The sequence below is a fragment of the Camelus dromedarius genome, chromosome 22 (genome assembly GCF_036321535.1).
Source record: "Camelus dromedarius isolate mCamDro1 chromosome 22, mCamDro1.pat, whole genome shotgun sequence".
Taxonomy (NCBI): domain Eukaryota; kingdom Metazoa; phylum Chordata; class Mammalia; order Artiodactyla; family Camelidae; genus Camelus; species Camelus dromedarius.
Genome location: NC_087457.1, coordinates 22,841,895 through 22,855,419, shown reverse-complemented (window position 1 = coordinate 22,855,419; position 13,525 = coordinate 22,841,895). Strand labels below are relative to the sequence as shown.

General features: G+C 42.7%; 1 protein-coding gene across 5 annotated transcripts in view; it reads left to right on the top strand.

Moving 5' to 3' along the window:
* MTUS1 (microtubule associated scaffold protein 1) overlaps window positions 1-13,525 on the top strand; it is a 129,308-nt gene that overhangs the window by 39,422 nt on the left and 76,361 nt on the right. For 3 of the 5 annotated variants that reach the window (XM_031440245.2, XM_031440244.2, XM_031440241.2), the window contains exon 3: window positions 1,333-1,528. In XM_031440245.2, coding sequence (XP_031296105.1) covers window positions 1,333-1,528 — 196 coding nt within the window. Of the gene's footprint in view, window positions 1-1,332; window positions 1,529-9,835; window positions 11,579-13,525 lie in introns of those variants that run through there. The other 2 variants (XM_064477504.1, XM_064477503.1) reach the window with 1 other exon arrangement.

Here is a 13,525-nt window from a genome sequence, read left to right as displayed (position 1 = left end):
TGTCAGGGGGTGCTTCTCGGGGGGATGCCATGTTACTCATTAGCTGAAGCTTCAGGATCAGCTGTGAATTGGAAGGGTGTTGGGTGGAAGGAATAATACGTACAAAGAGGGAGAAACATGAGAAGATATTTTCATTTAGGAGACTCCGGGTAGTGAGTATGACAGGAGCTGGGAGTGCGGAAGCACGGACAGTAAGGAACAAGAGGGTGGCAGGGCTGCCACATCCAGAAGGGCTCGGTGTGCCTTGTTCAGGAGAGTCGACATCTGGGAGACACAGGGACGCCTCCGAGCCCAGTGTGGACGTTGGAGAGGTTGCCTTAGCAGTGGAGTGGCTGATGGACCGGGGGCTGGTGAGACCAGGACATGGTTCCAGGCACCTGGGGAACGATGCCCCTGTACTGAGGCGGAGGGAGAAGGGAGGGGATGCTAGCAGGAGGGGTTTGGGAGGTGAGAAAGGAAGCTCCTGGGAGTAGCTTTCATTGTGTAAGGTGGGTGCCCGGGCATGTGGTGGTGAATGTGAGAAGAGGTAAATTTTGAGATGGATGGGTAAAAGTAGTTTGATTTTAGACACTGCTTTGTGTTCTCCTGCTGTGAAATGAAATACGATGACAGTATCAACCTTGTAGGGTTATTAGGATTAAATGAGTTGATAGGTGCATTTCGAACTCAGAGTGGTATTGTTCATCCTGTAAGGGCTATATGTTTGTCAGTAAAAACAGCAATAATATGATTGTTGTCAACATCGTGGGTAGAGGTGCCTGAAGGATGCTTTGTGGGCAGATGAAGGAAGACACTAAATATATAGGAAACCTGAGAGAGTGCTGGTTTGCACATGAGGACTTTGGATACAAGAGTGTATGGGTGGCGGTTGAAACAGTGGGCAAGACCATCTAGGGAGAGTATGTGGTGAGGAAAGAGAACAGAGCCCTTGCGATGACCAGCATTTAAAAGTACAGAAGAATGGGGTCTAGAGAAGGAATAACCGGACAGATGGAAGGAGTACCAGGACAGAGCTCTGATGGAGACACCAAAGAAAGATGGAGACATCGGCGCTGGAGGCCACAGAGAGGACCTCCAGGAAAAGGGCTGAGAGCCGTAGCTTGAGTTTAACTTGTGGAACAGGTTCCCTGATGGGGACAAAAAGGCAGATCTTGATGAATCGAAGAGTAAACTATGAAGAGTTTAAATGTCTTCATCGTGAAAATGAGCATTAAATCTCCATGTGGTGTATCTGCTTAGACAGACGTTGTTTCTTTCACATATCTGACCCCACCAGGAAGCGGTGTGGGGAAGGTGTGATCTGGACTGAAATCTGAACTATTTTTCCCACAGGGTTCTGCTTCAAAAACTGCCACCACCTCTGGGAGGAATATAGCCAAGCCCAGCGCCTCCATTTTGAGGAAAACACCTGGTCCAAAAGCCAAAGTGGGGTCTTCTGTTTCCTGTTTGAGGCGGAGCAGTGACAACAGAAATCTCAACTCTGATCGAGCCGTATCTCCTCAGAGGATCAGGCGGGTGTCCAGTTCTGGTAAGAATCAAATAATTCAGCTGTGCTTTAGAGCAGCTTATGAATTACTCGAATGTAAAATTTGTTCTATCAGGAAGCAGAATGACAGATTTTGATGACAGAACACTAACGCATTATGTCACTAAAGCATTTAGCCTTTTGTGGGCCAGCACCCTGCAGAGGGAAGATAGACAAAGAAGTCAGAGACAGAGCCCTGTCCTTGAACCATGAAAAGGCTGATTGAGGAGAAAGATGTGTGCATAAACCAATTTAAAGTCTATCCAGAAGCATGTGCATATAAATACACATCTGGTATATATACACGTCATGTCATTTTTAAATGTTTTACCAGTGATTAAGTGCTTAATTATTCTGGTGTTATACACTAGTTTCATAATGTGCCCTCATCACGTATGAAGACTAGTTTTTTCTTGAATTTTACTGAAAGATGTATTATGAATTTTCAGCAATAGAAGGGCGACTAAAAAGTTAAACTTTTCTAATAGGAACTTTTATTTATGTTGGTTTGTATATTAGAAGTAATGAAGTCATATTAGGTTTATAAATTCGAGAGCTTCCAGAGTAGCTGTTCAGTGTCTTCTGAAGTTTGGCAGAGGTTCAGATTCCTCTCTGTTACATATCAGGACAGGAAATGGGAAGGTCAGCCCATTTCACAGGGACTAAGACAGAACGCCTGCTGGCCATTTCCGATGACTGAGAACACTCTGCAGGGAACACCCTCATGTTAGCAGGTACAAGGCTGAGCAAATTAAAGGCATGTCAGATAGATTTAGAAGTAGGTTCCCTTATAAAAATAGTGACTGCTATTGAATGGTCTGGGGGGAAAGTGCCTCAAGAGTTATGTGTCCGCACATGTGAGAACATTTTGCAGAAACTAACAAACCCAGCTAAATCCCAGGGGAACCTCTTTACTGGTCTACACCTTAGTATTTTCGATCACGAAGCTCCCTGGTGAGAAGCTCATAGCATGCGGATGTGTTTTAAGGGTGACTTATTTAGGGTCAGGCCTCGTGCGTCAGGTCTTGAGGGTCCTGAGGAGCAAGCCCAGGAAGAGGTGTGGCTGGAGGAGGAGGGATCTGCACGCCTTCCCATTTCTGTCCCCCGAGGAGCGGAGTGGGAAAGCGGAATTTGTCAGCTTGAAGCGTTCATCCTTTGGGAGGAAGAGGAGAGGTGCTAAAGACGTTGAGAGAAGCAGCAGTCTTTATTTGGGAAGTCGCCGCAGTTTGGGGAGCGGAGGCACAAGTGAGATAAAAACTCTGGTTCTTACTGATGCTGCCACTTGGGGACTTTCCGATGGATGAGGCGCCTCTTCCTGCTCCGTGTCCGCAGCTCCTGGGACCTGGGGGCTCGCAGGGCCGTGGCCACTGGCAAGCTGGCTGGTTGAGAGGAGCCCTGGTTTCTAGTGCAGCCGGGGTGCCAGGGAGCTACCTATGCAAGTCGTTCATCCTCCCTGGGCTTCTGTGAAGTGTGAGGGTTTGAGGGGGGGCAGCCCTGTCAGCTTTGGCAGCCCTTAGCTTTCTAAGGGGCAGTTTGAAGCTCACCTCATCTTCTGAGTAGTGGCTGCTACTGGTGTGATTTTGTGGACCACATGGTGCTCAAATCCCAGAAAAGCTGAGGCGCGCACCCTTTTACGAAATGAGGCCAGTGCCCAGGATGTATTTTAAAAGATGGGATTCTTTTATGTAGGCGATCCCACCAAGGAGTGACACAGTTTTAAAGTCCCTTCTCTGTATGCTACAGAACGCAGTGCCTTAAAGAGAGAAAAGTAGGTCTGCTTAGTCTTACTGAAGACAGGAAATTTATTGAGCTTCTGTGAACCTGTGTAAATAAGCTCTAAGTCACGCATTCAGAGTTTCCAATCCAAGTTAAAAACTGAATTATATTTAACCTGGTGGTTTTCCATATATAAATGGAAAAAAAAATAGTGTAACCAGAAATTTTCTGGATTTGCACTTGAGTTTTTTTTTTTTTTTTATTTTTCATTTTAATGGTTGGCGGACTCACTGGATTATGCTATGCTATGTTTTTAAAAAATTAATAGCAACTAACTTGTTTGCATGCTCACAATAAATTGAGAGGCGTTGGTTGTGGGGGACAGGAAACTTAATCACCACAGAGTTAAAAGTAGAACAGAAAATCAAGAAGCAAAAAACAATGTGCCTTTGGATCATGGACAGCGTGTTACCATTTACTGTACAATGAAGCGTTTGTGTCTCAGAAAATTGAAACCAAATGGACATCCTCTGTACACATACATAGTTACTCTACTGAAAGGTAACCAGCAGGAATGTTCCAGCCAATTTGGGGTTTTCAATAAATCTTTTCAGAGAACTAAGTAGAAAACCAGACCTGGGGTTGAAATAGCCTTTTTCTTGAAGCTGTAAAATGAGTATGAGAATTATAATTAAACCCAGTGGAACTTTTCCATTTCATCTGTCAAAGTCTAGACACTGGAATATACAGCATGTGACTGTAGTTAACACGGCTGCGTGATACATAGAAAAGTTATTAAGGGAGTATATCCTAAGAGTGAATCTCATTACAAGGAAAAAAAAAAGGTTTTTTCAGTTTCGTGTATATGAGGTGGTGGACGCTACCTAAACTTGCTGTGGTCATCACTTCACAAAACATGTAAGTCAAACTATTATGCTTAAATGTATACAGTGATGTGTGTCAGTGGTATCTCATTAAAACTGGAAACTAAAAAGTAAGAATCTGGAAATTTAGATAAAACCAGATTGTAAGGGATTATAACATACCATATGCAAACTATCTCTGCTTCTTTGGAGTATGTATGTGTTTTAACCACTCAATTAAATAAGGTAAGCAAGGAAAACTATTTCGAGTAATAATTGTAACACCAGTGATAACAGCTCACACTTATTAAATGTTTACAGGTTCCAGGCTCTGTCTTTATCATTTCATCGGTCAGTTCACTTAATCCTCACAATAGTTCTGTGAGGCTTTTCCGCATTTTACAGTTGAGGAAGCCCTCACAGAGAAGTTACGTCATTTGTCCAGGTTATGCAGCTAGAAAGTGGCCGAGGTAGATGCAGACCAGGTGACAGGGCTCTGGGCTCCACGCTCTGCCCTTTCACATTGTTAGTCTAAAGAAACACTATCAGTCTGACCACGAGTTTTGAAAAGTGAATTTTTAATTTTAATAAAGGATGTTTAAATTCTTTGCTCAGCTGAATGGTTTAGAAAATGTGGCGTTAAGGCCCTTGGCTTAACGTTCTATATCACTTTACCATGATGTAAATGATTTTACATGCTTATTGCAAATTAATGCAGCTGAGTGAATAACTGCTGAGGAAATACTCGGAGAGCTACTCAGGCACCTTCACAGACTGCTTGCCACTCTCTTTGAGCGGTAATGCCAGTTCTTAGCAGGTTTTAGGTTGTAAATGGGTGTGTTCCTTCATTTCCTTCGTGCACACACGTAAGTGCCCTGCCAGTGAGCAGCCTGAGCCGGGCAGGGTTACGGAAATAGAACAGAACATACTCCCAGCCTTTGAAACTACCCGAGGGGTGGGGGTGCCAAACGCAGGATCTTGCAGCAACCACAGAGCGACACAGAGGGATCTGTAAGGGGTGTGGAAAAGGTCCTTAAGTGCTTTAGGATTTGGAGGAAAAGAACGTTCAGGGGCCTGTGTGATCATAAGGAACCTGAAGAAAGGCCTCATGAAAGATGTTGTTTCTCTTTCTCCAGAAGAAAACTAAAGACCATTTCAAAAGGGAAAATCTTTGTTTTAATTCGGTTTACTGTGGGTTAATGAAATAAATTCCTCGCAGACCAGGAGTACACCCCAGACCTGTAGTGACTCGCCTGCCTTTGTAGGTTTCTCTTCTTTCTTGCCCAGTTGCTTTTGAAAACTGGTTTCTTGTTTATGTAGTGTTAAAGGGAATTTAAAATCTTTTCAATTTACTTTTATATCATTTTGGCCTTTTCTAGGCAAGTATTAGAAATGTATTCAGATTTGCAGAAGTTAATTATTAAAAGCCAGAAATGATCACCTGTATTCCAAAAGCGAACTTTAGTATGTTGCTTAAAGATGTTTCTGTCTTTATATGTAATTAAACCACTTTTTAAAGAATGTATCTCAAGGTTTCTTGCCTTAAAAATAATAGTAGTAAGGTGTTCTGAGCGCTAATGAAAGCTGTTCCAAGCTTTCTAAATCCATAATTTCATTTAATCCTCACAACTCATGAGGTACACATACTATGATTTTTCCCATCCTACAAATGGGGATTTTGAGGTTTTGAAAGCTTAAGCAGCTTGTCCAAAGTTACAAGTTAGTAATTGGCGGAGACAGGACTCAGGCCAGGTGGTCTAGCCTCGAAGCCTCCTGTCCGTCACATACTCAGTCCTTCTGACACACTTACACCCTCGCTCACTTACAACACAAGGGAGATCATATGTTTAGTGTGTATGATGGTCAGTGCCGAAGAGAAAAGCCAAGCAGGGAAGGGAGTCAGATCTTTACACAGAGTGACACGTTAGAGCCAACCCCTGTCAGAGAAGAAGGAGGGAAGCACTGGGCTATCAGAGGGAAGGACTTTCCAGGCGGAGGGAACAGCAGGTGCAAAGATCAGGGTGAGGTCATGTGTGTGTGCGGTGGGGCAGGAAGTGGGGATGAGGCCAACCAAGTAGGGCCTTGTGGTACCAGGAGACAAGCATCTTCTCTTTTCTTCCTTGTGAATTCTTGATCATTTTGCAGGCACTCCATAGAATTCTGCTCACTTGGCAAGCAGTTCTGGAGAAGACTGCTTCATGGACTGACTCTTAAACTCTGCTAGTGTGTGACTCTGCAGTCTGACTTATCCATTCAAGAAATGTTCTGAGTGCCTACTGTGTGCTGGGCGGTTCACTAGATTCAGAGAATATTAACATGATTAATTTTCCCTTTTAATGAGCTCATTGGTTGGAGGATGAGGTGAAAAGGGGCATTTCAGAAAATCCTTTGAATGCAGCCTCTTCATTCTTCAGCGCCCAGCCGAACTGTCCTGTTCTCGGTGGTACTTTGCATTTATTACACTGTGCTATAATTACTTTCTTACATGTCTGTGAGCTCCATAAGGGTAGAGTCCAGGTCTTAGTTATTTTTATATTTTCCAGTGCTCAGCACAGTGTACCTATTACACAACAGGTGTTTAAAAATGCTGTCTGGCTGGACTTGAATGGAAACTTGTGTGAAGTACTTTGTGGCCACAGTAAAGGGAACACCACTAACCTAGCCCAAGGGAAGACTGGGGAACAGTGGTGACATTGAACTGGCCTTGGAATGTGCCTGTGGGGCTTTGCCAGGCATGGGAGGTGGCTGGCATTCCCCAGGGTGCAAATGGTAGAGGTTTGCAGGGCACAGCATGTTGGGGGACATCAGGGCACCATGCTCCAAGCAGACCGTGTGTCGGGCCAAGCGACAGGGGAGCCCTGAGGAAGGTTGAAGCAGATCAGCCCTAATCATCTAGGCACAAATGTGTGAGAGTCACGTGCTTTTGGGGAGAAAGCAGAGTGAGTATATTAAATATGCTTTGGAGGAAGAGGGCCTGGTGAGCTCCATTGGTGAGCAGTCCCCAGTGTCTCCTCGGCTTTCTTGTCCAGGTGGCCATGAAGTGACATGCGGAATAGTCAGGAGAATGATGGGTTTTGTTTGGGGGTTGTTGAATTCGAAGGGCCTAAAGCCTGAGAAGGCAGCTCCCGGGGCGTGCGCGTGTTTGAGGTTTAAGACAGCACCAGTGTGCAGAGGGTCAGGACGCCTGCGGTCAAAGAGCGGACGAGGTTGAGAGCCACAGGGTGACAGCCAGCCAGGCCAGGGAAGCATCAGAAGGTGTCCAGCGCACCGGCAAGTAGGTCCTTGAAATAAAGGAGTGCAGAAGTGTGTAGATGCAGATCCACTTAGAGGTTAAATTGTGGAGACGAAGCATGAAGATTGAGAGGAGCCCTATGGATAGCGGGCAGCTTCCTCTTTTGTATTTTCTGTCTAATTTTTTTGAGGTTAGGTGAATTCTTTCAGGTGAACTTGTGCAGATTTTCTTGACTGGCTTTTTTTTTTTGTAGCCTTAGGAAGGGAAACAAACTGAAGACAACGTTGAGTTCTGAGTCTCAGTGACCTGATGGTCCAGGGTAGCTCTGCTGGTGAGCCTTGGCTTCTACGGAGCAGGAGGCTCGCGCGTGCGCTCTGTTCGCGTCAGGATGCTCGGTGTGATCGCCGGGTGAGCCCGTTCACGACCACGCGGACTGATCTGCGGATGAATCTATGAAGGCCCTTCTTCGCCGTCTTTGTGGTAGTTGGGAAAACCCGAGTCTTTGACTTTACTACACCCTCAGTTTCGGGACACGTGTTCCCAGGCCCGTGAATAAGGAAGTTATTTTTGTTTACTCTGCCCCTGAAGCAGCAACATGCTGTGAACATACTTGCAGAAACAGGTACTGACAGTATCCCCACGAACACTGTGCTTCTGTGTTTCAAGCCATCATGAGAACCTTGTTTTATGGGATGTTCTTGTTTCTCTGTCAAATGACTGCCCTCTTAAGACTTGCTGTTTCCGTTGTGGCTCACCTGTACTGCTGTGACTTTAGCTTTTGAGTTTTCTCTTGCATTTAAGCAAATGGTGGTGGTTATGCAGAGTCCAGTTTCTGGTACCCTACTAATGGAATATTGCCTTAGCTAATTCAAGAATGCAGAATACTAAAATCACCATTTGCAATATATAAATGTGAAGTGTTACAGAAATTCTGCGTTTTGGAAGATCTGTTCACTTAGACAGTTTGAAGGTGTATATTCTGCAAGTTATACCCCAGAGCCTGAGGAATCGTGAGCTGGATGAGACATGATTCTTGCCCTCAAGGTGTCAGCCAGGGTGTGGAGATGGCCAGTTTGTCCCTCATCACATCTGTCCTTTTAATACCATAGAAAAGAGCTGTAGCATTTCAGAAGAGGGTAAGATTACAAATATCGAAGTTTGTTCATTCTTTCTTGCAATAATGTAGGTAATTCTCTCATATAATAGAGGTACGCCCTTACATACATAAGGGCCAGTCTTGCTTTATGTTCATGCTTTCTGCTGTTAAATTTTGCCACTGAGACCCAAGAATAAAAGATAAGAAGGATACATACAGATTAAGGTATTTTTCAGGACTTGGCTGGCACACTAGGAAGTAGAGATGAAGGAACAGTTAGAGTTCAGACGGAGGACAGAGTCAGTGCAGGAGGCATGGCCGTACGGAGGAAGGCAGGTGGGCAGTTAGGAAGCAGGGCATTGGTGTTCTGTCAATCAGCAAAGAGAAGAGGTTTGGACACAGCCCAAGTCTGTCCATGTCAAGAAAGGAACGTGGGGAGCATTGTCCCAAGCAAGGTAAACCTTCTTGTATCTTGAATTGAACCAGTTAATTTGGACATCACATTGGGTTTCCAATGCCCCCTTTTCAGTAGGCAGTTTAAAAAGTATAGCACTTTAAAAATGAGAAGAGGGAAAAACACACCCTTAACCTCACCAATGCCACATAGTCTTTAACTTCATAATTTCTACCGGTCCACTGCCTTTTCTTTTTGAATATTCTCTTGCACATATGCTTACATATTTCTAAGGGGGACAAACAGTTCCTGCTGCTCTAGGAACCCCATCCCCAACAGTCAGTAGGCACTTCATTAGTTGATTGAAGTTTCTTTTTCACTTAAAAGGTGTGGTGCCTATTTTCCTAGATCCTTGAATTTTTAAATAACTTTTTAAAATTTGGTTTAAAATGACTGTGTCATCATCTGAATGTGCTGTGATTTATTTCTTCAAACTTCTTTGAACTTGAAGTTGTTTCCAGTGTTTTTCAGTATGTTAAACAACTCTACCCTGAAGAACTTTGTATGTAAGTACTTAAGTGGTCAGATAAGTTACTTTGATACATTCCTTTAGGTGGAATCAGAGGGCGTGAGCATTTTTAAGACTTTTGAGACATGTTGCCAAGTTGCCTGTCAGAAACCACGTACAAGTCTGTGCTCCTACTCCGAGTATGTAAGCCTGTTTCCCATGACCCTAGCCAATATATATTTTTAAGTTAAAATATAGTTACTGTATAATATTATATGTTATAGATGTACAATATAGTGATTCATAATTTTTGAAGGCTGTACTCCATTTATAGTTATTATAAAATATTGGCTATAGTCCGTCCATGTGTTGACATTTTTAACACTCTTGCCAAATATTCACTGTTTAGGAAAGCACAAGATGGTATCTTATTTTAATTGGCATATTCTTAAATTTTTTTTCCATAGACAGTTCCAAAAATTTTTTTTTCTTGTGACAACTTTTAAGATGTACTCTCTTAGCAAGTTACAAATATGTGATACAGTATTATTAACGAGTTACCACACTCTACATTGCATCCTCTTGATTTATTTTATGACTGCAAGTTTGTACCTTTTTGACCCCCTTCAATTGGCATATTCTTGGCGCCCAAATATTTGCTGGAAACATGTGAGATATAAAGGTCGAAGTGCTGAGGTACAGAACACAAGATCAAAACATGCCTCCTTGAAGTTACATTCTGGTGGGAGAGAGGGGCTATTCACAGGGGAATACAGGATATAGGATGGTTGACAGTGTGTAGTCCTAAAGAGAGAAAAAATAGTAATGCACAGAAGAGGGGATATGAAATGTGGGGGTGTGTGAGGTGGTGAGAGAGGGAGAGGTAACTCTTGAGTAAAGGCCCAGGGAAGCTAGCAGTGTGAATATCTGGAAGAAAACCGTACCTGTCAGAGTAAACAGCTGGACAGACCCGGAGGTGGAGCAGGACTGATAACTCTAGGAATAGCAAGGAATGACGTAAGGAAACATGAAATAGGCAGTGAGGCTTGACAGGTGGTAGAGAGCCAGATCATGTACAGTCTTGAAAAATTATAAGGACTTTGGCTTTTAACCAAAGTGACTTATTTTAAAAGAATTGCTCTAATAGCTGTGCAAAGAATACACTGAATGGGAGTGGGGGCCAGATCAGAAAGATAAATGCGGAGGTATCTCTATAATCATGGTGGAGATTGTGGTGTCCTGGACCAGGGTTGTGGGAGGGTTAGGTGGAAGTGTTGGAGGGGCTACAGGTTCTAGAAATATGTGTTGAAAATAAAGCCAACAGGATTTGCTGATGGGGTGAGGGTGAGAACAGGAAGAGAAGAGTCAGAGATGGCTCTAAACATTTTGGTGTGAGCAGTGGGAGGATGCTGCTGCCATGAGCTGAGATGGAGAAGGATGATGGCAACATGGATGTTGGAAGGTGGGTATCAGGATCTCAGTTGTAGAGACGCCAAGTTGAGATGAATCACAGATACATACATAAGCAAAGGCATGGAGTAGAGAGTTGGATATCCAAGTCTAGAGGGCATAGGAGAAATCTGGTCTAGGGAGGTAAATCTGGGATTCATCAACATTTCAATGGTATTTAAAGCTGCTAGACTGGATGAGATCGCCCAGAGAGTAAGAGTAGAAAGAGAACAGGTCAGGGGCATGTTGAGGACCTCCATGGAGTACTCCTAAGTACCTCTGGGGTCCTAAGCTTTAAAGGGCTAGAGAGATGAGGAGGAATCACAAAGGCGACCAAGAAGGGACAGCCAGGAGGGTAGGAGGGAAGTCAGTCAGGAGCGGGGTTCTCTCCCAGTAGAGAAAGCCTTTCAAGGAGAAAGGAGGACTCAGCGGCATCAAATGCTGTTGATGGAGAATACGGTAGATCAAGATGCAGTTCGGTTTAAACCAGAAGGTTATGTGTTTATTTAACAACAAGCTAGAGGTAGGCAGTTCCAGTAATGGCATCTTTCTGCCCCTCCTGCCTCGGCACGTTGTTTTTGTCAGCGACTGTTAAGAAAGTCTTAGAGTTCCAAGTGCTAAGTCCTCCTGCTGCTGTGACGAAGGATGGACAGCGTCCCAGACAGTGCCCTTCTCGGACATGCCTGCCTGCCTTCACCAGGGAGGAGAGACTTCACTCAGCTCTTTGCCCCCCAGCACTCTCACCTTTAAGTCTTATTGGCACAGACTGGATCATGCGATCTAATTTGAAGAAAGGTTAGGAATGCAAGTATTTGGCTCTTTAAACCCTTCTGTAGGATATGCGAGACAGAAATGGGGATTAGGAATGACAGCTGGGGAGCCAGGAAAGCTGTTAGACTTAAAGGTTAAGTTGAGGTTAAACTGAAGGGAAAAAAAGGTTAAATTGAAAAAAGGTTAAAGTGAAAATAAAATTGTACTGGTTATTTTAATTTACTCTTTTGTTTAAAGCTTTTGCTCACTTGTACTGTTTGGAAATGTGTGATTCTTTGTCACTGAATTGACATTGTCCTTTGTCTTGTGTTTTACTATATGACTTATTTTGCTTATGGTGATTTTTAAATTTTCCCATTTTTTATAGTCACATACATCTTTTCTTCTAATTTTTCATATGTTTTTATGCTTAATAAGACTTTCTCTACTGAAGGAGAAGACTGATCTGTATTTAATTATGGTGAAGTTGTATGCTTTTGTTTTAACCCTTTCCTTTTTGATCCAATTTTAGTAACTTTTTGGTGCATGCTGAGAAACTAGTAGCTAATATTTATGTCACGATATGCCAGCTGCTGTCCTAAGCATTTAAAAATATAAACTCATTTAACTCTCACAAGCACCTGTGGAGTAAGTACCACTGTAATCACCTGCATTCTTAATATGTGAGGAAACGGCTCAGAGAGGTTAGGTAACCTGCTCACAGCCAGTGTGCGGCGGAGCTGCGTTTAACCTAGGCGGTCTGGCTCTAAGCTGTCAGCATTGAACCACTACACCATGGTGCTTTTCAGATTTTAATTTTTTTTTAAATTCAAATATCTTAATACCACAAATAAATGTCTTCACTGACTTGAAATCTCTTTTATTCTGAATTGTTATATTTCTGAGATTGATACACCAGTTTATTAACCTGCCCATATAATTGTATGCCATTTAATAGGCCATTGTACTGTTTTATAATATCCTATAATAACTAGTAGCACAAGTTCCTTCTTTCTATTTTTAAACTTTGTAAAATATATAATATATAAATATAAAACATATATAAATGTATATAAAATAATATATATGTATATACATATATATAAAAATTTTACCATTCTAATAACTTCTTGGTGTACAATCCGGTGGTGTTAAGCCCATTTCCAGAGTTGTGCAACCAACACTGCAACTTTTCATCTTCTCCAGCTGAAACTCTGTCCCTTAGACGCTACCTCCCCCTTCTCCCTTCCCTCAACCCCTGGCGCCCCCATTCTCCTTTCTGCCTCCATGAATCTAATGACTCGAGGTACCTTGTGTAAGAGGACTCATACGTTATTTGTCGTTTTGTGACCGGCTTGTTTCACTTAGCATAATGTCTTTAGATTCATCCATGTTGCAGCCTGTCAGAATCTCCTTCTTTTTTAAGGCTGAGTATTTCGTGGTATGTATATGCTGCATTTTGTTTATTCATTCATCTGTCCATAGACACTTGGGTTACTTTCACTGTTGGGCTATGGTGAATATTGCTGTGACCTTGAGTGTACAAGTATCTCTTGAAGATCTTGCTTTCAGTTGTTTTGGGTAAATACCCAGAAGTTGAATTGCTTGATCAGAAGGTAGTTCTATTTTTAATTTTTTGAGGAACCCATCATACCATTTTCCACAGCATCTACACCATTTTACTCTTCTACGATCAATGCCCAGGATTCTAATTTCTGCACATCCTTGATGACGATATTTTCTGTCATTTTTATAGTAGCCATTCTATTAGAAGCAAAATGATATCTTACTGTGGTTTTGATTTGCGTTTCCCTAATGATTAATGATGTTGAGCAATTTTTCATGTGCCTCTTGACCAATGTATATCTTTGGAGAAAAGTCTATTCAAGTCCTTTGCCCATTTTTTAATCAAATTTTTTTTTGTTGGTAGCATTGAGCTATAATCCTCATTTTTATGTTCCAAAATTTTTTGTCTATTCTTACTTACTCTAG